At 41.6% G+C, this 26962-nt stretch overlaps 1 protein-coding gene across 1 annotated transcript in view; it reads left to right on the forward strand.

Moving 5' to 3' along the window:
• The window catches only part of cacna1ha (calcium channel, voltage-dependent, T type, alpha 1H subunit a), a gene marked incomplete at its 3' end in the record, with an annotated part of 106089 nt that overhangs the window by 30409 nt on the left and 48718 nt on the right, over window positions 1–26962 (forward strand). Inside the window, exons 3-5 of the mRNA XM_083976375.1 lie at window positions 22363–22474; window positions 23894–24027; window positions 24564–24661. Of these exons, the coding sequence (XP_083832501.1) occupies window positions 22363–22474; window positions 23894–24027; window positions 24564–24661 (344 nt within the window). The remainder of the gene's footprint in view (window positions 1–22362; window positions 22475–23893; window positions 24028–24563; window positions 24662–26962) is intronic.

Consider the following 26962-nt stretch of genomic DNA (forward strand, 5'->3'; position numbering starts at 1 on the left):
ATGCTGTGTTGTGTGTATGAATGGTGTGATGGATGAGAAAACCAAGAATAAGCAAATAGACCAGAGAGGCAGCAAGTGGTGAGAGAGAGTGAGAGAATGACCTGGGCCCAGCCTGCCCCAGGTGCATGTTATCCCATAAGCAGCTCCACCTAGGGTCTAAATCCAGTGTGCTGGAGGACAGAGATGTTTGCATCACATGTTTTTTTTAACTGATGAGCTATTGAGTTAAGTTGAAAAACTAAAATAACAGCAGGTTCCTCTTAACGCTGTCTAAAACCTGGGAACTGGTTGTTGGATAACGCTTGTGTTTCTAATATGAACAAAAAAGGCCGGATTGAGGACTGTCAGGCTGCAGTAGAGCTCCATCACTGGTGTATGAGAAGATAAACAGAAAGGGTGTGCACCTGCAAACATCAGCGTGAAAAGCGAATCACTGTTTGGAAATACCATGTCTTCTCTGCTCAGCATGTTGCAACGCACTGGTCCAAGACTTGTCTAAGTCTTCCGGTCAACACAACTTTACTTAAGGGGAGATTTTATGCTCAATTAACTTCCGTTAGGGCTGAAATATCTCTGTACCAGCCAGGCTGCATAGATCTCTACGCTGACACCAGTGTAAGAGCAGAAAAGTTTTCTGGTGTCAGAAAAGATTCAAGTCTTTACATTAATAGTTTGTTTTCTTAGCTCAACAGTAGCGCTGAAAAGTTAACCTCAATACATTTTGCAGCAGATTTATTTGGATCCTTGTATTGTTTATTTTCTGGGTTAATTCAGATACCAGTTGTTAGGAGTCAAGAAGATGATAACTGACATTTGGAACCAATATACTAACCTGAAACTACAGCTACGTTAATATGGACTTTGTCTGTTACTTTATCCTGAAGCAACACAACAATAATCACACAGTTGAATCAACAACGCAGAAGCAGCAACAACAGAGTGAGCAGTAAAACTTTCATGAAGGTGGAACGCTTCTTTTCATTTACAGTATACAGAAAGAGACTCTCCTGATGTTTATAGATAATTAATAACCACTGAAAGAAGCACCTTAGCTGAGTAGAATAATACAGAAGTTAATGTTATTTTGGCATTACTTATATATCCTTATTATTGATTTTTTTTCCCTTTTTCCTTGCCAAACAATTTAATGAAGTCATTAGAAAATTATTACACTGTGGATCCACTGGCAGCGTCTCCCACAGTGACAGGAAATTACATCAAACAGCAGAGTAATGGTGATGAGAAGTCTTGGTATTCTGACCTACACTTGGAGTTCATTAATGAGCCAGCCCCGACATGCTGTTACTGCACCACAGACATGAGTACTCAATCAAAGTTAATGAGTATGACACCCCCCCCCCCCCCCCCCTTTAAATTTTTTTTTTTTTTTACCGTCCCTTTTATTACTATCAACAGACTCCATGAAAAGACCAAAAGTAATCATAATTGTATCCCACGAGCAGATACTGAATGTTTCCTGGTTCATCCTAATTTATCCACTATCATGTACTCGTGAGCAGCATCACTGTGTTTTTTGTCGTCTTAGTCTGAGACAAGACATTATACTGACATGAGACACCAAATATATCAGTGAAGAGAGGTGAGGGAATCTACTTAGGAAAGAAAATCAGTTGTCTTTCATGGTAGAGTTGGATTGTTGAGTTAGATTTGAAATGCTTGTTTGTCTTTTCCATCTCAGATAAGCACAGTTGTCAGAAAAAAACACCAGACATCTCTATATATCTCTTGTCAGGTAATGGGGAAAAATAAATAAATATATATATATATGTGTGCTCACAGAGGCTGGTTCCATCAGCATCTGCAGCTTCAGCACAACCCGCAGCACAGATAGACTTTCTGTTTTGTTTGAACCCAGTGCTAAATATTTCTGTGGGAATGAGACGCTCCTGGCTGCTACAAAGTCGGGAGCATGCAGACAGAGCACAGTGCTGCACTTTGAAAAAAAAAAAAAAAAAACTCCTGCAGTTAGTGCCTGTCCGCCCACACCGGTTGGAGTATTATGGTATAGCTTCATTCACACAGATAGAGAGGCTAGTGTACATACTTTATCTGTTACTATGGAAACCGCAACTTGAGACGCAGTCAGCCAAGAAATCAATTCCACGTACCTGCCCCCTTAGTCCGTCCTCCTCTGTAGATGAAACGGCGTGCCATGCACTGTATGCATGTGTACGCACACACTTCAACACGGATGTAACAGAAACAGATGTGTGTGCACTTCCGTTCTCAAACACACACGCACACACACACCGACTGTACTGAGCACTAGACAGATTTGGTGCAGCAGTGCAGTCTGGTGTTGTCTCTCCACAATGTTTCAGCAAACTACTTCACATTATTGTGTGAAAAGGCAAAAAAAATGATGTAACCTTGAAAACAATACGAGACAAGTCTGGGAGAGACAGAGGCATGTCTTTTAAGTGGGTGGTTCTGTCCCGACAGCAGATCTAAGGGAAAAGTTGTTTCTTCTACATTTTATTTTGCAGAGATTTAGTTATGCAATTAAGTCAATAGCACTTCACCAGAGCAAGAATGTCCGATTGCGTAACACAGGAGTGAATAAGGGAATACTTTTAATCACTACTGCCAAAGAGCACTCATGTTAAACAATGCGGTATAAAGTAGAGTGAGGCGTTTTAAGATGTTAAGATGTTGGATATTGGAAATACAGGCTGCTACACTATAGTGAAACTAAATAACAGACTCAAGTACATCAGTCCTGGTCTGGGTTTGACCCACCATGTGTTGCAGTGTAGAAATCTCTCTATATTTCTAGGTGTGTTAGGGAGAACGTATGCACCGCCACTTACATGTTGTTGTGAGAGTGATTTGGAAACCTGGTTAAAATAGTCCACAGTTCCCTTTTGCTCTTGATGAGAGATTGTTCATGTATCATGTATGTGTGTGTGTGCTTGTCAGGGAGCTGGAGTGAGAGGAAGGGAGAATGTGGGCATAAGTAATGAATGTATTGTCACTTTCTCTTTGCCATACCAAAGCTGCACTGCACTCTTTTCCCGCGGGAGGAAACGCTACCTACTTCGTTTAGCTCTGACGCTGGAGTGGAGGACTGAGGGGAGAGAGGGGGCGACAGGTGAAGCGGTGTAAAGATGAAACACAGAACGGCACAAAGAACAGAGGCAGAGAAGGATGGAAAAGGCTTTGGAGATGGACCAACGGCTGGGAAGAGGAGAGGAAACAAAAACAGAGGCGGGGGCAATTTTAATCTGGCATCCTTCACACAACTGTCAGATGTTTATGGACAGAGCAGGCAGGCATCTATTTGGGGACAAAAATGTTAACTTCACTTGGATAATAATGATAAGTGACACATAATGTTTCAAATCAGGACAACAAGGAAAAATTACAGTAGGTGACAAAATCAAAATTAGTATTCAAACTTAATCAAACATAAAACACAGACAAGTAAAATTCAATATCATCTAGTCACATACAAGACATTGAACATTCAACTGTTTAATTTTTAGCACAAACATCTGGTCTGGTTCTCCTGTGATACATAAATGACATTTGACTGAATCCCGTTCTGCTCATATGTAGGTATTGCTATATATTGAGTCTTTTATTTTGCAGGGGGGTCAAACTTGAATCATAACATGATGCGTGAAACGGGGCCTGTATGTGCAGTATGGCCTTTTCTCATCCACACCTTCCACTCTGGTCATGAGAGGAAAACTTACATCTTATTCAAATGACCAGAACTAAGTAAATCACATCAGAAAAAAGCCGTTAACAGCAGGTGGTTGTCAAGGTCCAGATTCAAAATGCATCATATTTCCATGCACAGCTGTTCAGAATCTTTGTCTGGGATGCACACTTATTCATGTCTTTAGATGCTGCTTATAAATAACACTGCGTATCCCATTTCCATAGCAAGGATACGCATGTATCTTAATTTGGAAAATGCAAAACACAACAATTTTTTTAGCCTGTGATCCTGAAATGGCTTTTCCTGCTTTCTGTTCATTCTGGCAGTCCATGTAAGCTCTGTTTCCATGGTAATTTTCACTAGGCTTATGGCCTGTTTGTTAATGCAGAATATATTGGGATGTTTGTGATGTGGATGTAAGGAGGCATTTAAATTGTTCATTCTGCATATGAGCAGGAACAGAGCAGGAGGAGGCTCACAGAGAGACACATCAACACTTTCCTCTCTTTTATCTACACTAGTTAATATTAACGTCTGTACTTCCTGTTAACCCCACTCCCCCCGTGGCGCCATGGAGTGGTTACTATGGTAACCTGCGGTACCTGCCCCAGGTGCATCCCTTGTTGTCGACCGTTGCCATGGTTACGGTAAATACAGTTTTACTATTGTTTACCGATCACTGTGTGCCAGCGAAGCCGAGCCAGGAGCTGAGATATGAGATAATTCATTTTCCCTGACCCTGGAAAACACTGAGTCACTGCTCAGAGTAAAATATTGTTGAAGCTGAGATGATACAGTAGAGGTCAGTGTGAGAGACACTGAGTTTTAAAGTAGCACATCAGGTAGGCTACATCCTTCTGCCGGTTTTCAATAATCCGATTAACAATATTAGGTGTGATCTAAATGTCTAAATGCCACTGTAATCACACACCCAGATTCAAAATATTTGAGATACAAAGGTGTTTAACATGAGAGGTGATAGTTGACATTGACTGTGTATCCACATTAAACCTAGAACTCTAGGATACAGTAGAAATTCAATTGTTTTAGTTCCCTTTAATGGAAAGTGCTTTAGTTAAAGGGCCCAATTAAAAACTTGGCTCAGTTAGAGGCACATAGTTTAGATTTTGCTTTGGTTTAACATTAATTCTAAAGAGATCTAACTACGTATAAAGCTACAATAATGTCAAACTTCAAACAATATCATGAAAATGAATACAAATGAGGGAAGGAGGGGCAGATTTATGAGTAAATCCCCCGATTATTAAATGTAAATAATTAATATCCTGTTTGTGACGACAGTTCTGTTTAGTTTGAACATACAGTAGAATTAAAATGTCATTTTCCCATCATACAGAAGCCGAGACGGAGCATGAGAGGGGCAATGAGCATGTTCGCAATTTCTCTTTTGCACAGTAAACAGACGAAGGCGCACTTATCACATCGCACTCCATCTTGCACCTCAGACGGTACCTCAGCACTCTCGGAGGACGGGTCATTGTAGATCAGAATCACCGGCAATGGAGCCCAGGGGGAAACTGGAGCGCACTCTTTCTTTAACTGCATTAATTGCACCTAATAAATAACAATTACAGGATGAGCTGTGCGCTCCAGTTTCCTCCTGGGCTCCCTTACCCGCGGACTGTGATCAACATTTTTTTTTTCTGTAATCTCACACCCACTGGATTGGAGGAGCGAAGACACTGTTTGTGTGTGCGTGTGCTGAAGGATGTGCTTTTATGGAAATGTGGTTCCTATGGTAACACGACCTCAAAATATGGAAACAAATTCAATTACTCTTTCTCTCTCTCTCTCTTTTTTTTTTGCCCTTCACTGTCTCTGATCTCCATTTTGTGTGTGACGCAGTCGGTCCGTCTTCCTCCTGCTCCCCCTCACTCAGATATAGAGGCGATATGGAACCAGCTCGTATAGGAAGGAAGTTGTCACGTCTCGGTGCCGCAAATCTAGGCTTTAAATGAAAGAGAGCCTTGAAACGACACATTCGCCAATCTGTCTTTTTTCAGATTTTGGCGGTCTGTGTGCGTGTGTAGGTGTGTGTGTTTGTTTGTTTATGTTTGTGCATGCTTGGCTGTGCCGGGATGAGTGCAGTGAAGAGGAGTTATTTTACAGCTCTGAGGCAATAAGCAGAAAATTTTGTAGAGCGCGCCAAACCACGGTCAGAGTGTGTGTGAGCGTGTGTATGCGTGTGTGTGAGAAATGCACTGTGTTACCACTGTGTGTTGGAAGCTCTTTGCTTTTCTTCTTTGTTCCTTTCTTGCAGTTTCCTTTCACATTTTTATCTCTCTGCAGTCTCTCTTGTTTTCCAGTTGGTCTTTCTATTAATCCAGTGTTTTATTCTCTGTCACTCTGCCTTTCTCCCCCTCCTGGCTCCTCCAGCTCCACCGCGGGACCCATCGTTTCTGTTCCCAAAATGAAAAACGAGGAGCCCAACAGAACAAGTTTTATGGAAGAGACAAATGTCATCTTTTAGTAATCCCAAATTTCTGCTGCTGGCTGGATTAATCCTTTCAATGTGCTTGTGATAAAAGGGACTTCATTATGCCTGAGGGCTTGTGTCTTCACCCTGTAACAGCAGAAGTGAAAGTGAGGTGCACACATTTACGGTCCACGCACACACGCGCAGGCATGCACAGGTGTTATCTGTGGTTGTGTTTTGCTTCACTGGTAAGGTCTGACACACAGTCGTGTCAGACTGAGTGTGGGATATTTTCAATTATGACTCAGCTGCAGTGCACACAGAAGTAAGAATGACTATATGAACTAGACGTGCTGCTTAATGCTGCTTTTCATTGGCTGAGCAGAGTCCTGTTCAGTGTTTACTGTTGTTCTCAGCGACTGCCAGAAGTCCACATTAGTCTGGTTGTTTCTGGCACTTTTTAATCGCTGCCAGTAGTTGTGTATTTACTTACTTAAACCAAATTTGTGTTGCTAATCAATTTCAGCCAAACGTCTGCTTGGAATTTGATTTTTTTTTTTTTTTTTTTTGTGTGCAACATCAGGTTATTGAAAATGCTTGTACAAAATGCAGTGAGTGATTTCACTGTTTAAGTGGCAGCTGTTGCAAAAAAAAAACCCTCCTCATACTGGTGACTCGTTGAAAGGCATTGGAACCAGCGCCAGAACTGGAATAAAAGGAGATTTCAGTGCCTGAAACCAGCGGCCTGCAGAGCATGCAGCATTTTGGGTGCAACAAAAACTGTGCTTTGAATAAAACACTCAGTTTTCACAAATAGATTTTTGGCCACATGTTTGCAAGGTTCCCGACCCGAACAGCAGTAATGTAGCCTATCCACAGTTTTCCCCTCAGTCTCTGATCTCTGTTGACCAAATGCTGTTCATTTAGGTCATGAAAAGTCACAGTAAATAATATTATCAGCTCCGCTCCAAGCATGCACTCTTCAACACACTGGTTTCCTCCATATTGAAAGAAAAGTCTTATTGCTGAAGTAGTTGCATACAGCAGTGGATGCTGCTTTGTAGATTTCATTTAACTTGCATTTTTCAACTGTAAAAGTACATGATGAAACAGTTTACCAGATTTGGTGAGAAATGGTTATTGTATGAAAAGTAAACAAAAGAAATAGTGAGTAGAAGGACAAGGATTCTTAAATCTAAGTAGCTTGAACAACACACTTCATGTCACACTCTGTCCTTTACATAAAAGCAGTGGCTAATTGCCATTGAACATGTAACTCAGGCTAATTTGGTTCTACAGTGTGATGTTCCACAGTGATTATCTTCAGCACTAATGCACAACATGGACATAAGATTAAAACCTGCGTGATGGAGAGAGGGGGGGTTATATAATAATTAAGTGTGATGGTAATGTGTTCGGCCATTAGAGGCTGTAGCCTGCAAGTGAATCAGGTGAGCTCACACACAAAGCTGCCAAGATGCCCCCCCCACACACAGACACACACACTCAGACACACACAGGTTCACGTAGAGGATATATACACACACACACATACAGGTGAACACACAGATGCCATACAGGATTATTCTTGGATACAATATAGATTTTCACCCAGATCGTGGGCGCTGATTTGGATGCTGTGTATGTGTGTGTTTTTGTGCGGTTGGGTCACCTGGCAATGTTTGTTTGCATTTATTAATGGAACCGTATGTTGTGCATTTGTGTGTGAATGAGCGGTGCATAATTATGAAGTGTTGATGTCGATATGCATGTTCATTTACATATACATGTTTGAGCATATGTATCTGCATAAAGGTGTGTGTGTGTGTGCGTGCGTGTGTGTATGTGTGTGTGTGCAGCCCATGGTTTTGGTTTGTGTCCAGATGTCCATATGCTGCCAGGCAGGGCAGGGCATATGGCCATCTGGTGGAAGATAGAAATACAACCAACAAGCTTTGACCTTTTTATTTGGTTTCAGTAATGGAGCTTGTGTGTTTAAGGCTCATTTGTCAGCCAGCTTCACATCATTGCAGTAGGTGGAGCCATAATTTGTTTTCCGTGTTTTCTGCATGTGCTCTGTTTCTGGGAGAAAATGAAATAAACTTCTTTATTTTTCTCCTCTTCAGATGTTTGAGGAGTTTTACAGAATTACATGTGAACGCTCTGTTTTCCCTCTGAAATCTCCCAGACTGCATTTGAAGTAGTAATGCGGGGCAGATGCATGATGGGAGGCTTGTGCAATCCAGTGCTTCATGTTTCTCTAAGCTTCTAGACAGAACGATATAATAAAAGCCAGGAAGCAGCTCTGGCATCACTCTCCCTCGTCAGTCTGTGGAAGTCACTTTGACATCCAGGTCTTTGTTAGAATATTTTGAACTGAAAATCACGCAGCCGCCTCCTGACGTGATCCGTGCAATTGTTGCCATTGATTGCTTTAGGAACATTAGGTGTGTGCACTGTACAGGAGTTTGGTTTCATTTGTTTGTGCGCCCTACAGTACGTCTTCCAGCTAGAAAGGACCACACATTTCACACATTGTCTCTTTACACATTGATGTTCTCCAGGTCCCTTCACATTTGTTCATATTGCTTTTTCAAAATGGTTGCTAAATACTAACATTTTAAATGCTGAACACTAATTCCAACATCACAACAAAAGCTGTATTCACATCACACACTGAACTCACATGACTCCTGTTGAGCATCTTTCTATTTTGCTGTATGATTTGATTTAGATAAACAGAAAATGGCTTTGAGAAGAATAAAATTATGTTTTTAGCTCAGAGGAGCTGCGCCCAACATTAATATTATTACACTTTTGATATCAGCAACATAAACAATAAAACTTCCTGTTTGTATGACTCTGCCTGCAACAGTCAGAGACAGAGGCATTTGGTTCAGCGTTAATTTTGACAAGAACTTTTGATTTCATTTCAGTCTTAGTCACTCACCAAAGACTAGATTTAGTTAAAGTCACATTTTAGTCATTTAGTTTTGTTTGTTATTAGTTAAAATGTAGTCCGTTGAAATCAGTTTTAGTTTTAGTCTTATTTTAGTCTTTTGATGTAATTTGACAGTTTTGTTATACATAGATTTTGCAAAAACGATGTTTGTCATGGTAGTAAAAGCTCCATTGTAGGCATGCCTTTGTGTAGTCATTTAAACTAAGAATGTACTATATTACTCTTGTATAAAAATAATGAATGTCTAAGGCTTGTTAGAAAAAGTGCAATACATAATCATGTCCTTCACAGGTTCTTGTTTATCATAGAACTACAGGTAACTAACTAACTCACTCAGTACTCCTCCACACAGGCCGGCTCCGCAACGTGCTGTATCACTCCGCTGTTCAGCTGTTTGGATCATAGAGATATGAAAAACCCAGAAATAATATCATCATATAAAGGTTATACATTAATTTACATTTGATCAAGTGAAATAAGGGCAAAAATCAACAGATAGATAGATAGATAGATAGATAGATAGATAGATAGATAGATAGATAGATAGATAGATAGATAGATAGATAGATAGATAGATAGATAGATACTTTATCTAGTAGTAGTTGGTTAGTTTCCCCTATGACACTGGTGATGTAACCTGAAGCTAGCAGTGAAGGCAAACAACCGCGAGGCAGTAATTCTATTTTTCTTCTTCATCTCTGTGATTTGTTCTGCTCTCCGTCTGCTACTTTCCTCCCCTTGCAGCCACTGGCTCCATCGCATACAGCAGCCAGGGCGGCTGATCTATGAAACACACTGAAGCAGTAAAAACAATACTGTGGGGTCAGCACTGTGGTCCTCTTGAGAGCCATAAGGCTCCAAAACAAACACTTGACTAGAGCACTGTAACAATGCAGCAAATGAACTGGACAAGTGCAGGAGCTCCTTTTCAATTCATTATGAGCTGGACCCCCTTTGTGTAATGCATTATCAGAAAGATTCAGTCCCCACAGTGTCGCTGTGATAGTGATGAACGATCCTCTGGAAGTTTAACAGAACAGTTTAAACAGGATTAACAGAAGAATACATTTAGGGAGAAGCTTACAGTGTTTTGAGTGCGTGAGACGAAATTAGAACTCATGTAATGCATTATACTTGGATTATATGACATGTATTGGTGACATGTAGTTGGCATGAGGAGGCAGGGAGTGGAGAGAAGAAAAGGGAAACAAGAGGGAGACGATCTATCTCCCCCTCTCCCTTGACGATGGAGCATGAGACTCGTCCAGGGGGAGGAGGAGGAGCAGGCTGGGAGAGTGGAAGGACGGTGGAAAGGCAATGCATGGTGAAAAAAAACCAGAGGAAACAATCATAGAAGATGTAAACATGGTGGCCAAAATGCAGACACAAAACACTCCTCCCTGTCCTCTTTTCTCTCTGTGGACACTTTGCCGGAATCCTTGGACTGTGGCCGGTTACTTAGCAACCACAATCCTGTCGAAACTGTGTCAGAGAGACGGGGAGAGAAAACCACACATGATAAAAGTGGCCCTCCTAATCGCTATAATCAGTCAGGATGTTTACGTCTTCCACGGTATGAATGTTGTCACCATTAACACACACCAAAGATATCATTTACACAGGCCCGAAGGAAATGCCTCCTATTACAGGAAGAGAATGTCATTACAGGCTGCATTTTACTTATTGTGAGCTACATTAGTTTCATTAAAAGCAATACTTTTCGAACCAAGCATTACTTTTTCACATGGAAATCAGTAAAACTATAGGTCTCAAATATGTGTTTCATTGGGAACAAGTCAAAGTCTTATAAGCCTGTGAGTGTATAAAGCAGCAGGACAGTGTTGTTAGTAGAGTCAGTTTCTTGTTAGCTCAGGTCTTTACATAGAATTTGTTTATTGTAAAAGTATATACAACATCAGCAGTGTTGAAAGAAATGGGTGATACTAACTTGTGTGTGGTGCATGCAGAGGAGCCAATACCTCAAGGTCGAGTTGAACGGTTGAACCATTTCAAGCATGTTGGGTAGCCTCTGGTGTGTGTATGTGTGTGTGTGTGTGAGAGAGAGAGAGAGAGAGAAGGTACAGGTTTAAGGCCAGGCCCCACCAGATGCAGCTGCTCTATTTAGGGCTCTCTATATCTCTCCTTCTCTTTCTTTCATACCCTTCTCCCTTTTTTTTTTCTCTTTGACACGCCATGTTACACACATGCACATGATGGGACAGATGCCAAAGGAAAGAGCGTCTCACCTTGGGATGCCTTTTGTTCAGGTGTGTTACGTGTCAGGATTGTTTCAGTCCACTACACCATCTGCACACTGCAGCGCAGCAGAGAACAAACACTTGTCTAAACTGTTTCTGTTTTGTTGCACCGGACTGAAAAAGACTGCTCTTTGTCATAGAACACAGATTTTTTTTTTCCTCCACTACTTTGAAATAGACATCTGAGGGAACCAGAAAAGGGAACTATCAGATCTATAGTTCATGTAAAGTTGCCCAGAAAACATTTCACCGTGAACAAAAACGGCCATAAGCGTGGATGATTAAAAAAGGCTGTGGAAATAAGTGGGAGATGAAAGAGCACACGGCGGAGAGACCATAATAGAAAGAGAGAGGGAATCCTGGTGTAAATGCGTCACTGCTGCCTCAGCCTCCTCTCAGGGGCGTTGGAGGAGGAGGGATGGAGGGATGCAGGGAAGGAGAGATGAAAGAAAAAAATAAAGAGACAAGGAGGAGAGGAGAGAGTTCAGGGACAGGCTGATTTATGAGTTTCTGTTTCTGAATCGTGCCGTCTTTGGGGACTTCGCTGAGACGAGCCAATCTGGAGTTCACACATACACACCGAGAACACGCTCACGCAGTCGACACACGAGCCGCATGCGGCTGTGCAACCAGTCATCCTACTGGCAAAACCCTGAAAGTAGTGGATCACAGCGGGGGGGGGGGGGGGTCTTTTTATGTTTGAGGTAATGTGAGTGTGAGTGTGCACGTCTTGTTATCTGTGGCAGATGGTGAAATAAATGAACAATCATCCCCATCAAACACGGTTTGGAATCTGGATTGGAAGCACTCCACTGCCATATCGACAGATTGAGACAGATCACTAGGAGGCGCAGAGGAGGAGAAGCAGAGATGGAGAGAATGGCAGAGTTGCCGAGAGATGGGAGAGGGAGAGGGAGAGAGGGACAAAACATGATGGAGAGGAATGGCAGGTTTTGGTTGGAGCAGGGATTCACAGCTTTTGGGTTTTGATGGGAGCGATAGAGGGTAGAAAGGAGGAAAGGACAGCCGAGGGGGAACAGAGCTCATTAACAGGGGATGGAGTGAAGGAAGGAGGACAAACAGCCTATGATGGTCTTTAGGGTGATGCCAGCAGCTGGAGAAGCCCTGAATCCAGCAGGACTATTCATAGCTGCTGGGTGGTTGAGGTAGTAATAAGTTCCCTTGAGACTTTTTCATCAACAAATCACTGAAAGGTGTTTAAATAGTGTCTACAAGTGTCAATGTTCATAACACTACAAATACAAACAAACACATTTGAATCATCAGCATATTGTATAATGATACCAAAGTATTACAAATGACTTTCTCTGAAATAGGAGGATGAATTTACAGATGAATAGATTTATTAGAAGTTATTGAAAAGCCTGGAGATTAAAACTGGAGATATATCATAAATCTTTAATTTGGTCGTTTAAAATGAGTGTCAAGGAGTAATTGGCAGCATGAGTAAGCTGCTCAACATCTGGTCGGATCCCTGTTTTTCATTAATGTGAATTTTACCAACCTCATATACTCAGCAGGGCTGCAACTAATTGTTTTCATTATGGATTAATATGCTGATCCTTTTCTTGATGGATTGATAATATAGCAAGCTAAAGATAATAGCTTGGTCTGTAAAATTGTGAAATATGTCTCATTTTTTTAAACCAGAAGTCCAAAAATTAAAGATGATTTGTCGACTAAATCACTTGTAACAAAGAAAAGCAGCAAATTTCCAATGAGCTGTTAATCATTAATTCAAGCGGTTACAACTCAAGTTCTCTGATTATCCACTAATTTCTTCATCAACTGATCATTGTGGTTCTAATTGTTTAATTTCCTCAGTGTATTCTTATTGTTTCTGTCTATTCTGTACGGCATATATTACATTTGTCAGAACGCATTATGTCAATGTGTTTTTGATCAAATTATCGGGAAACATTTAAATTGACCATACTTGCACACCTTCATACCGAATGTTTCTGCCAAGAAAGATTGCGATTCATGTACAATATTCAGTCCTAGCAGCTAAAAAAGGATTAATGCTTTTATCATTCTGTTAAAGCAACTCGGACCTTCTGAGAACAACATGGTCTTTACAAAGGTCAATGTGGAATGTGTTGACTTTTTAATATCAAACCAGAAACTCTCTCTTTCCTTTACCTTAAAGCAAGTGCCAGAACGACACTGGACTCTAGAACTAACACCAGACCGATGCTCGATTTTGGACATAACTCAGCATTGGCCTAGGACTAGATGAGGATGTTTATACTATTATATGTCTGCAAATTCCATTCCATTGATATTCCATGTCTGGATGCCACGGGTGTGAGACATTGGATTTTAATTACTTAGCAACACGAATTAGCAACCAACAAAGTGTCAGCACCATCTGCCGACAGTATTGTACAAAATTGATGTTGGCATTATACGTTTTCCTGACATGAATTGGAATGACTGAGTTTCAGTCATCTGAGGTCACAACCTACATTCATCCAAATATCAATGTCCAACGATGTTGGTGGACGGCTGCGTGCTGCTGGGTGGTCCCTGCTTTTTAAATCCTGGGCTGTGTGCACGCGACCATCCACCAACCTCCTCCCCATGGTTTGTGTGTGCAGTATTTTGGCATTTGACAGGGAGCATTACACTGTCAGGCAGATTTTATGACACCAGCTGGTACAAAGTAATAACATACACAGCTGATATGGAAAGGACAAATGACACTGCAGCTTAAATTGGTATGCTCAACATCACAAGCAACACAGATACATACACAAACTCACACTGCCGCCATGCTGATCGACCTGATTAGAGAATGTGATTAGATTATTACATCTGATGGGATTGAGTTTGCTCTCCTCTAATGAAAGCGAGATGGACTGTGGCATGAAAAACGAGGACGGGGCTGCAGAGAAGTGGATTGCAAAAGAGGGCGGAAGAAAAAGTACATGGAGGGGGAGGCAGAGATAAAGAGGGGGAGGTGAAAGGCTAAGAGGAGAGATGGAGAGTGGATAATGTAGAGATATGGAGGTGGCAGCAGGGGAAAGAAAGAGGGGACGGGGGGTGAAGGTGAGAGTCAAGGAAAAGTGGGAGTAGAGAGGGATGGAAAGGTTGCTGAGGAGGGGGGTGGAGCGTGGAAAAAAGGGGGAGTTAACCTTGTTTTCAGCGGGATGAGGTCAATATTCCTGCATGGTTTTGAATTGAAACCACCTATGACAGCAGCCGTAATGCATCTCATATTTGAAAATAAAATCAGCTGCACACAGGTCTCTGCATAGACTCGGAGCCAAGAGATAAAATGGATGAAATCGTCTGTTATTGGCAGAACAACATAAAAGCAAATATAAATGCTTATGTCACACAAATGGACCTCTTGGGAGAATCTGTTTACATGCAACGGTGTGTGTGACCCATTTCTGCTCTCTCACATACGGTAAATTCTACCTAAAGACGTTAGCACAGTTTCACAATCCATCAGCTCAGCCTTTCTTTTCCTTTGTCTTTTTTCCCCCCGCTCGCTTCGCTCTGATTTATCAACGCAGTTAGCCAGAGAGCTCAGTTTCCCTCCAAACCACTTGAAGAAGGTGTTTAAGTTCTGCTCGCAATTCTGTCCCTCTCTCTGTCTCTCTTACGTTAGCTCGTATACAGTATATGCATAGATTTGCTTCCACCAGGCCATCTGTCTCCATGGCTTAGTCAAGTGCTGTGACCGGTCACCAATCTTAATCTTAACACTGGCACTAATTACTGTTCCTTTTAGGTCTAAATCCAGTGTAATAAGCCAAACACAGCAAAAACAAAAAAGACAACGGGTTGAAATTCATGCGCTTGGCTGAGAAATTTAAAGGGACAACGAGGAGTTATGGAAAGCAAAGTGTTTTCATACTACATTTACCATGAGCCTCCGCACGCATGGTGAAATTCTTGGACCAGGAGCGACGGCACTCTGTAAATTGGGACCACAAACTGTGACAAATGACGTCTGTAGAGAAACACTTCCTGGAGAAGATGCTGCTTGGACTGAATAAACGATGCAAAAGTGTAAAGCAATGGCATCACATGAGGACAGTTTTCTATGAGCACATCAAAAAAAAAAGGAGGAAAAGGAAAGTTTTAGAGCTTTTACCAGGAGGGACGAGTTTAAATTGTAGCTTATGGTAGAACAAAGAGCTAAGCCGTGGAGCACAGAGGGATAAGTTCTGCTTGTGAGCTCAGACTTAACACTGTGGCTCCTCTGTAACACATATGGACACATTGAGAACCATGGCAGCTTGGAGGAGAGAAGGAGGGAGGGAGGAAGTCAGGGGAAGGAAGGGATGGAAGCAGGTAAATGGACTACACAGTAATACGGCCTTAATTTAGTTAAAGCAAAGTGACTGACTGTAGATGGACTGCTGTGATGGGAGACAAATGGACCTCTGGTTGCAGTGCGTCAGGGCTGCTGCTTACTGTTGACTGCACCCTCCTTCCTCCCCTCTGCGCTCCCTGGAGCCGCCTATTATGCACTGGCACCGGCCTGACAGCTCAACTGGAGTGGGCTTGACTGTGTGTGTGTGTGTGAGAGAGAGACCTCTCCAGTGTATTCATGCTTCTGTGCGTCCATGTATGCCTAAGAGCCTGTGTAGGGGAATTGTTGTTGTTGTTGTCTTGCATCAGCAGCCACTTGTGCCTAAATATGTGTGTGAGTGAGCCCAATGATAGTGAAGCTCTTTGGACCATGCAAAGGTGTGGTGCTACTGTGCCTTCCATGTCCAGCAAAACACACACACACACACACACACACACACACACACACACACACACACACACACACACACACACACACACACACACACACACACACACACACACACACACACGCTGAGTATACACGTGTATACAAGTAGTATGCATTTGTAAGTGTGTGTATGTTCACTGAGTGGCTGTGTGTAAGTGTTATCACAGTTGCTGTAGGTGTGAGACTTTGCTATCAAAGAGTCTGGTACAAATTCAACAGGCTCTTACAAATGCCTCATATTGAATTGTGGTATTCGTGTCTTGTTTACCTTGGAAGGCTTAAGGCTTGTATTGTTGCATATTTGCACAGCAGATGCCGGCGACAAACACTGAGTCACTCATTACCCATTATACCGTACAGCGACAAACAAATGTAATTGATGTTTCATATCTGTCTTTTTCGGAGAGCTCTCCGTCCTCCACGCTGCAGTTTGTCTCTCCTTCGTCTCAAACTGTTTTAATTAGTGTGTGGACATGTGTCTGTCAGTCTGGTATGGATGATATGTCAATACTTGAACAAATGCAGTTTATAATTATACTATAATCATAATTATACTTTTGCTCCAGTAGATCAGCTAAAGAGCATTGTGGGGTGGGGGTGGGATAGTGAGAAAATAAACCAGTCGAGTAAAAATGTCAGTTTTGGCAACCAGGTGCTTTAATTTTTGCAAAACATCTGCTTCACAATCTTTTGCCTCTCAGTGGACAAATAAAGAAATAATCCTAGACAGAAATGAATTCAAGCTATCCATGTTACAAATGTCTTAATGTTGTTTAAAACAGTTTTACGTCTTCAAAATCATTACCAAAGTTCCTGGCACTGAAATGTAAAGTAAAGAACAACAGTGCTCCCAGTCCTAAAAGCAAATACACAGTACCAGTGCAATTGTGTCTTTTTTTCTATTTGCCATTGGTAGGAAACTACACAGGACAAGTGCTGTCTTTGTTGCTTTTCTACTTTAATTTTTTCAAATTTCAACATGTCACATTTGTGAATCTATAATCATACTGTATATCCTGCTCTAGGTTTTATTTAACTTTCACTATTAGTCATGAGTATTTTATTTCCCACTGTCACTGTTTCCCACAACAGGTAATGAATTTGTGACATGTAAACCAACCATATTTTATTTCAGACAAAAGCCCAACAGTAGTATGAACAACCAAACCATAATGGGCCAGAACAACTGATTGTTAATGAGTACAGTTTTGTTTTTGAATGGATTTGCTTTGTCTTGATCCTGTGATTTTGGGTGGACAACATTGAGGTGTATTCTATGGATGGGCGATAAATGGTTATATCGGACTCGCCCAGTACTAGACCTATGAATACCCACAATAGCCTACATCCGGTGTGACACGGCAGAGGCCTAATTGGATTTGCTCAAAGTGCAGAGGCATAAATCGACCTTAACAAGTGAGGCCAGGAGCAGTGTGTTGCCAGGGCTGGATTTCTCACTGCCAGGGGAGAAAAGCCAAGCATTGTACACCATGTTTGATCTTGCCTATAGCAGCATAGGGCAAACACAACCCATACTTCACCATTTGTGTGTTTGGGTGCTTGTGTGTTTATGAGGCAGACGGCACGGCATACAGATTTTTTATAAAAAATCAGGATCATCGTTGTTTCCTGTTTACCGTGAACCGGTTCGTACGCAGTTCTCGCTTTGCAGTGTCGGACTGGATTGACTTTTAGAACTTATACATTACAGCTTATGTCTATGGATGCATACATCTGTGTGTGTGTGTGTGTGTGTGTGTGTGTGTGTGTGTGTGTGTGTGTGTGTGTGTGTGTGTGTGTGTGTGTGTGTGTGTGTGTGTGTGTGTGTGTGTGTGGGGGGGAGAGCTGAAGACAGAAGGGGGCTCAGGAGGTGTTGACTGCTGAGATTAAAAAGGAATTAGAGAAAGCAGAGCACAGGGAGGCACAGAGCGACAGGAGTGAGAGAGTGACAGAAAGAGAGAGAGAGATTCTGCGAATATTCAAATCTCTCATTTTAATTCTGCTGCAGATTACTGAATCTTTCATCTGTGAAGGAAGGATCGACATTACATTGCTTGACTTAGTATGTGTGTCTTTATATCTGTGTGTTTGTGTTGTGTGTGTGAAGCACATACAGTATAGCGACAGACTGGCCCGAGGCATTTCCCATGTGACTGTAAATGTGCTTTTGTCTTTGAAAGAAAACACGTTGTAACTTAACACATTAACACAAGTGTTTTGTCGCTGCTCCCCTGAGGACGTCGCAATACATGTTTTACACTGATTTAATCTCTAAATACATATCTAACCCATTTGTAGACTGGCTGTATATACATGTACAACACAACCAAACAACCCTAATGGCTCAGAGTGTGTGTGAACATGACGTGACCTCTGAACCGCACAGCCCCCTCAGAACACTACAAATACCTCACCCTGCCTGCTGCTTTTTTCTCTTTTTTCACATCCTGCACCCTTTAAAACGGTCAATACTCACATGCCCATGGTTTATTTTTCCCCCTCATTCTTTTTTTTATGTGTCTCCAGAGGATAAGCAGCAAGGGTTTGCATTTTTTCCACCTCGCACAGTAGCAGTGCTTCCGGTAACGTGAATATCCAGCTATTTCATGATGAAGACCACAACGGTGGGAGTTTAGTGTATTGCCAGAAATCATACAAAAACAAAATCCCTCTTTATGCATTAGATTGAAAAAAACAAAACAAAATATAAATTGATATGAAGTAGCTTGCTTTTATAAGCCCTGGATAAATATGATCCACATCATTATTAGCAGATGTGCTTTATTGATGTAGAGATCCGTGTATTTTTCATCTCTGTCCTCAGAGCGGAGAGAGGAAACAGATAATCAGTGGAGAGAATAAAGGCGTTTGGCATTTTGTCAGAGTGTGTTGCACATTCATCAGGTTTGGTTAATGAAGCAGTCTGACATAGGTGAGTAGTGGCAGCCAGGGCTCAGGAAATCCTCTGTTTGACTTGCAAATGGGCCGGCATACAGATGATGTGTTGCAGGGAGCAGAGCAGAGGCTTTTCTGTGGAACATTTATTTCTGTTGTAGTATTTTAAATCACTCAGTTGGCAGTTTTGTCCTGTTGTTTATAAATTGTCGTAATATTAAAACCTCACTCATCGTTAGTCAATATGATCCATACTATAAAAATCTAATGAAAATCCACAGTGAAGCCGAGAAGCGTCAAGAACTCCATTGTGCATTCATCTCCATTACATCTTTGTGTGGCGCCTGCCTTCTTAGTAAATGCATGCGCACATCAGCATAATCAAATTTGAATATCACTATATATCACTCACATGTTGAACTGCAGTTATCTCTGCCAGCATGAAACCCATGTTTTGTGTCCATTAACTCTAGCACATCATAATGGAGGTTAATTTTTCTCAGAGAGTTGGTAATGATCTTATGGAAATGTCTGATGTCTCATGCTCTCATCAGAAATTGTCGTAAGATCAGATGTTATAACGTTAAAATCTCAAATGCTCATCAGTGAAAATGGTTATTATACAATTAGATTCACAGGAAATTAAAAGACTTACTGGAACAGACACTGGATGAAAAAAGTTTGAGGTCAAACTTTTCCGCTGATACACACTCCTGATCACAGCAGAACATCCCATCTGTGTGTATGTAATAGATTTATACAGCATCTGCCTGTATATTTTGTGGGTCTGTGTGTGTATGCCTCTGTGGTGTGAATAATGTAGATGACAGTGGTCACTCGTTTCTGCTGTATCTCCTTTTAATTAGAACAGTACCTCATCCTGGGAATATGTCAATAACACAAATCAGAGTGCACACCAGATCTCTGCTGTCTGTGCATGTGTCTGGGACAAAAGCCCAAGTAGAAAAACAGCAGCATCAGTATTATATATCTTTTTTTTTTTTTTTTTTTTTTGTCCGAGTTGAGGAGACGTGATTTGCTCTTGTTCTCTTTTGTCATTTTCCTTCATCTATTTTCCGCCTCACTCTCTCCCTCATCCTCTCTTTGCACTAACTGACTTAACTTGCTTTTTACAGTATTCTTCTAATTATGATGATGGGACATCCTCTGAAATGACTTCAGCAGCAGAAGCCCTCTGATGCGCCGCCCATATACACTTTATTGCTTTACTTGTTTTTCTGTAGCGTGATGTGAATTATTGTTTTGCATTGTGCTGTCAGTGATGGATTTATGAAGTTGTTAGGAATAAGAGTGCAGCCACGTGTTTGTCCTCATGATGAGTTCCCCCTTTTTGTTGGACTGGGTATAGGGCATCTCATCACTGGATTTTGGCTTTTTCATTTAGTCAGTACACTCTTAGAAATAAAAGTGCTAAGTAGAACCATATAACGGTTTATTGTTATCGGCTTGTCCTCATAGGATCAAAATGGTTCTTACTGGAACCCTTAGTGTTACCAAGAACCCTTGAAAAACCCTTTCTTCAGAAAAGGGTTTTTCAGAAGCAAATGGTTCCAGGTAGAACCCTTCTAGAAGAACCCTTTTAGAACCCTCATTTCTAAGAGTGTTGAAATGAGGACGCAGATTTAGGTTCAACAATGTTGCTGCATTTAAACCACATCAAATGATTTCCAATGCAATACATAATATTCCAATGAGGCCACACTGTTATGTAGAACTCTTTCCAATAGACAGATGAACAGAACAGAGAAGAAACCGAAATAATGAAAGCAGAGACAATCTCACCAGTTAGTCCAAAAAGGATAGGAAAGGAAGCAAGGGAGGAAGAAGTACAGAAGTTTACAGTTTCACACAACTCCTGCTGCTGCCATTAATCAGTATTAGCCAGCACTACAACAGGATATACAGTAGACATAGATCCATTAAAATGTTTATTTGTGAAATTGTGAAACTGCCTGTAATCAGATTAGCAGCCAGGCCCACTGGATCATTATTAGAGCCATTAGATGCATTAGGCTCGCACTAAACTTCCTATTGACATCCGCTTCCAGTGTTGTTAGTGAAACATTTGTTTACATGCTCTTACCATGGACCTAAGTTGCTTCATCCTCAATCTTTTCTAAAATGAGTTTGGATTAGTTTTATAGAAACATACAGTCATTTTAGTGACTTTGAATTTTAAAGCAGTCTTGTCTTTTGGGGGTTCTACAGTATTTACCTGTTTAGCTGGTGACCCCTGTGATGATTCTGTAGCTCATTTAATTGGATGACACTGTTAAACCACTGATGTTCAAAATGAGGATCAGCATCACAGGATTGTTGCAGTTCCCTGTGTGTCCACTCACTGACTGACACAGGTGGTTCCCCTTCTGCAACAACACCGTGCGACAGACACGTGGACAGGCCCATTTGGACCGTGCTGCCTCAGCGTGTAGCTCGCACCTGCTTGTGTCTGCACTGGATGCACCTGCGGTTCACACTCCACAGGTGGTGGTGGTGGAGAGAAAAAAACAACCTCCAGTCTCCAGCCATACCGATGAGGATGTCACATTAACTCATTGACTGCCAGCCCTTTTATAAAATGGTCAGTGCCCTGTGCCAGCGTTTCGGGGCATTTTGAGTAATATTTCAAGACCCACAGAATATTTAGTACTATGACTCTGAAAACACCAAATAGCTCAAAGGAAAGAGGAGACTCATTTAATTAGGGAAAAAAAATTGTTTGTACCTTGTTCGATTCTTGATTTATCTTAAGTTGAAAGAGCCTTGTTGCACCAAAAAGACCACTTTTTTTCTAGAAAGCTGAGAAAAATGCATATTTGTGAAAGAGAGTCTCTCAAGAAAAACAGTGATTTATCCGTTTTAATTTTGGCTTCAAAAACATGTAAGACATCTGAAAATTTCATTTCACATGTTTTTTCATTGTACAATAAAAAAAAACAACCAAAAAAAACAACAACTAAAATACAACAAGTAGGAGTCCTACTCTGCAGAGTGATGCCTGCTCTCCTACTTCTCCTGCAGTTGCTGCCCCCTCACCCTCGCCCCCCTTTACCAGCCGCAGAAAACTGCGTTTGACGTATATATACGTCAATGGCACTCAAGCGTTGGATTTTGATTGACATATATACAGTATATGTCAATGACACTCAATGAGTTAAGATGGTTTAAAAAAGGAGACTGGATTAAATAGTGATATGCAGTGTCTATTTGGATTTTCTCACTAGCTTTTCTTCCTTTGTGTTAAGAAAATCTTCTTTCTGTATTGCTGATCATTTCAAATCACATCCCATCATGGGTTTTGGCCTTAACCTTCTCTTGCACGTGGTTCGAGCACGTGTCCATGCTGGTGATCCTGCTCAACTGTGTGACTCTGGGGATGTTCCAGCCCTGTGAAGACGTCACCTGCCAGTCGGAGTGGTGCCGCATCCTGCAGGTTAGTGTGACCTCTCCCCTTTGCACCTGAACTCTTCTATCTTGTGGTTGTCTCCACACACGTACGTCACCACTTGGTGTCTGGTTTCACTGTAATCTTAGCTTCAAGCAGCACACCACAAAATTTGTACAATCATGTTGTTATCATCTTAGAAATATTTCTAAAATCTGAGCCTTTTCAACTTTTAAAGGCCATTTTACACAGTCTTTTGTCTCACCCAAAAATCCATTGATCGTCCTCTGCTGCCAGGCACATGATCGCCTCTCTCCTGTTTTAGCCTTTCTACACTGGATCTGACTATGTTTTAGTATAGATTTTAACTTTTTTATTGATTACTTTCAAAGCTCTCCATGTATGGCATCTGTCCTGGTTGCATTTCTTTCTTTTTTTTAAGTATATTTTTTGGCCTTTTTGCCTTTATTTGATAGCACAGTGAGATAGACAGGAAAGGGGGAGGCAGAGAGAGGGGGAATGACATGCAGGAAATGTCTGCCCGACGCGGGCAGAAGCGGGATTCGAACTGGGGACGCCTGCGTTGAGGACTGTAGCCTCTACATGGGGCGGCCGCTCTAACCACTGCGCCACGCACCGCCCCCTGGTTGCATTTCTGACCTCTTAGTTTCCAATATACAACTACACAACTTGAGATCCTCGCGCCAAGGTCTTATGTCTGTCCTAGAGCCCTGGCTGAAAATGAAAGGGATTTTACAGTTGGGTCCCAAAGCCCTGGAGTCCCTTCTAAAAAATATACTTTTATCCCAGAGCTTTTCCTGGTTTGACTTTCCATTTTATTTCTCTCAACATGGCTCACTGGTTTTTATGGTTGTGATTGTTTGAATTGTATCTGTCCCCTTTGCTTTGAAATGCATAGATTGTATTGATTGTACTGTATTTCTGCTTATTATGATTCATTTTATAATAATGTTACTTACTGATTATGAGTCAAAGTTTTGTTTGTACCAGGAACTGCTTCTGAATTCAATTTTTAGGTTGATGTGAGGAGTCCAGAAAAGCAGGTGGTTAATAAATGTTGATGAAAATTAGATTGATTTTCTTTTTCTTATCTCATTATATCAACATCATTATGCTTCAATGTGCTCTTACCGTTGAGCAATGTTGATTCTTGGCACAGTGAGATGTGCTCATTAAATACAGACGTTCTTTTTGCCATAGTAGATGTCTAATTAATTGAGACACAGCCATAACCGTGCTAAGCCAGAGCTATTCCCCGCTGGGATGGAACCAGCTAATGGAGACAAGAACTCTGATTCAAGAGCTCTTTTTCACTGTACTGATATGGAAACTCATCTAGGTCAAGAATGTGACCTTTTCCTTTTGGCAAGAAGTCGATTTCCTGTTGTTATTGTTGTTGTCAGTATCAAACATTAATTCCAACTGCATGTTTGTTTGTGTAACCAGGTATTGGACGACTGTATCTTTGCTTTCTTCGCTGTGGAAATGATCATCAAAATGGTGGCCCTGGGAATTTTTGGCCCCAACTGTTACCTTGGGGACAAGTGGAACCAGCTTGACTTCGTCATTGTCATGGCAGGGTTCGTATCCCACAATGTTTTATGGGCTCATCACCACAAATTGCTCAGTTCTCCCTGTCATCTGCAGCTTGATAATAGCAACATTTAATTACCCCGATGTTGAACATGAAGTAAACAAGCACAGAGGCAATCAACACACACAATGTTAGTATATTTATATACTGTAATTGTACTATGTTTTCTATTTCTCAAGCCTCATCACACACCAATTGTGTCTTTAGTGGCATCGCCAACAGAACTTTTACCTGTAGAAAGAAAACAGGCAACAGAAATCTTTTGTTCTAAGTTGGAAACAAGCAAAAAGAGGAAGTCGGTTAACCTTTACTCCTGAGTTGATATATATAACACAACATTTAGCTGAGTAGCCTCAACATATGCTGCAAATGTTAGAGGCATAGTTATAAATTTGATGTTCTCAGTTTTCTTGTCTTTGGTTCTTTGTGTAGTGTGTGTGTGTTCTGTTTTGTTGACATAAATCACAGTACAATAATTAAACTTCCCTCTGCCTCTCTCTCTCTGACTGAAACTGTCTTCAGGGTGATGGAGTATTCTCTGGACGGCCATAACGCCAGTCTGTCTGCCATCCGTACCGTCAGAGTGCTCAGACCACTGCGAGCCATCAACAGAGTTCCAAGTAAGTTCATATTTTACAGTGATTTTTTTCTTTTCTTTTTTGATATACCTTTGGAGATTGTCCCAGAGCTCTACCTTTCCTGACTGATGGTGAGCACATGAAAAACCCACTTTACCTGTCTGTGATTATTTGCTCTTTTGCCTGTGCCCCAGAATCCTGACAGTTTTACACTTTAGCAGCTGGTGACTGAGCAGCACCTGAGATGTGACTGCAGTTAACTCAGTAAGATGGAGGCTTTTTGCATTTACTTTGAACTGTCTTTCATGAGCAACTATGAATATTCATCTGCTGCACAGTAAACAGTCTTTCATATCCCATCACTGTCTTACTACAACAGAGGATTATGCAAAGGTGTTTTAATATGAACTTGATATAATATTCTATTATTATTATTAAAAGTGTTCTACAGAAAGTTATGCACTTCTCACGTAAAATACTACAAGTCTCTGCAAGTTTTAAAATGACTCTAGCCACTTATTACCCAGAAGTCTGTGTGGCAGCATGCACAAGTGAACCTGTTTGCTGGTATGTTTTATTTTGATATCTGTACTCGCACCACTTAACGGTAAGTTGACCAATGATCCGGGACTTCATGTTTGCTTTAATCTCACTTCCAGCGGTCGCACCGTGCCAGCATAGAGTGAGAACTCGCACATAGTTTGTCATTTTCCTAAAAGCTCTGTGACACAAGTGGCCATGAATCTACAGCTAAAGAGGATCACTAGACACTGGTGTCATAACAATGTACCAGATTATTAACCAGCATACATTAGGCAAGCAGCCAAGCTGTTTTTCAGACTCTGTCTGCCAGCAGCGGGAGCCATTTTATTCAATACAACTCTGTGACAGAGGTGGTTTTAAACATTTATTTTACTAAACTGTTTTAGTCTGATGTGAAGCTGATAGTGGTTAACCCCGTTTTATTGTTAATGAAACAATTGAAATCTCTTACATTAGAGAACCTATGAGAGGTTATTGGCACATATGAGTACTTGACTAAGTAGCCTATATGTTGTCAGGGTTATAGACATCTGGTTGCTGTCTGGCTGCAGTTAAAAGAGTGTGTGTGTGTGTGTGTGTGTGTGTGTGTGTGTGTGTGTGTGTGTGTGTGTGTGTGTGTGTGTGTGTGTGTGTGTGTGTGTGTGTGTGTGTGTGTGTGTGTGTGTGTGTGTGTGTGTGTGTGTGTGTGTGTGTGTGTGTGTGTGTGTGCGTGTGTGCGTGTGTGCGTGTGTGCGTGTGTGCGTGTGTGCGTGTGTGCGTGTGTGCGTGTGTGCGTGTGTGCGTGTGTGCGTGTGTGCGTGTGTGCGTGTGTGTGTGTGTGTGAATAATGACCCCACTTCCCCAGAATATACCAGTTTTTAGCATGTGACACAGGTTGACCTGAGAGTCTCCCACATAGAGGATGACGTTATGTGTGTGTGTTTGTGTGTGTGTGGTGGGGTGTGTATGCCTTAGGCGCTGCAGATAACCCAAACACAATCATAAAGCATGGCAGGTTGTCTGTTTCTCTCAAGCTATCATCACAAACATTCTCACACACAGGCACCACTAAAAGTCTATCTCTGTGAGAACCAGGGGGAAAAAAAGGAAGAAAGAAAATTTAACATTAACCATAACCTTGTTGCTAAGCTAACGGCAGCCCTGAGAAACAATGTTTACAGCCACGGAGAAGATGAAGTGAAACATTTATTATTGTAACAAGTTTTCAGTCACTCCCTGAAGGGTCTGACACAGGGAGGTGGACGGAGACAAGACGGAGGGAGGGAATTGCAATGAGGGTGACAATGAAAGAGGTATTACAGTACTTGGGGCTGGAAACTCAAGGTCAGTGTAGACACAGACAGACACCAACACTCCCTGAAGCCCACACACATGATACTCACAGGTGCACACAACTAGAGAGACCTGAGGGATGGTTAGAACCAGTTTACTTTCTCCATTTTTTTCTCTCTTTTTGTCCTTTTGTTTACTTTTTCAGTACTTATCAGAGATCGAGTGTTCAAGGGTGCAAGCAAGCCAGGCTAATAGCCAGGCTTAAGTTTTTCTCTCTCTACTTAATGTCTCTGTCACACACCATCACCCTGTCCTGCCTGTTTGTCTTTCTGCCTAAGTGGAAGGGAAATATCTACCGTTGAACAGATGTTAAATGTGTTATTGTGCTGTAGCTTAGATACAGTGAGCAGCGCTCTCTGTTTATTTCATGTTTACAAAGCTACAGTACTTCATGCAGGGGGTTCTGCAAACCCTCTGCCAACTGACACCGCATTCGCACGTGTGAACCGGCACGCACGGCACCGCTAT

This window comes from Trachurus trachurus (genome assembly GCF_905171665.1).
Source record: "Trachurus trachurus genome assembly, chromosome: 8".
NCBI lineage: Eukaryota > Metazoa > Chordata > Actinopteri > Carangiformes > Carangidae > Trachurus > Trachurus trachurus.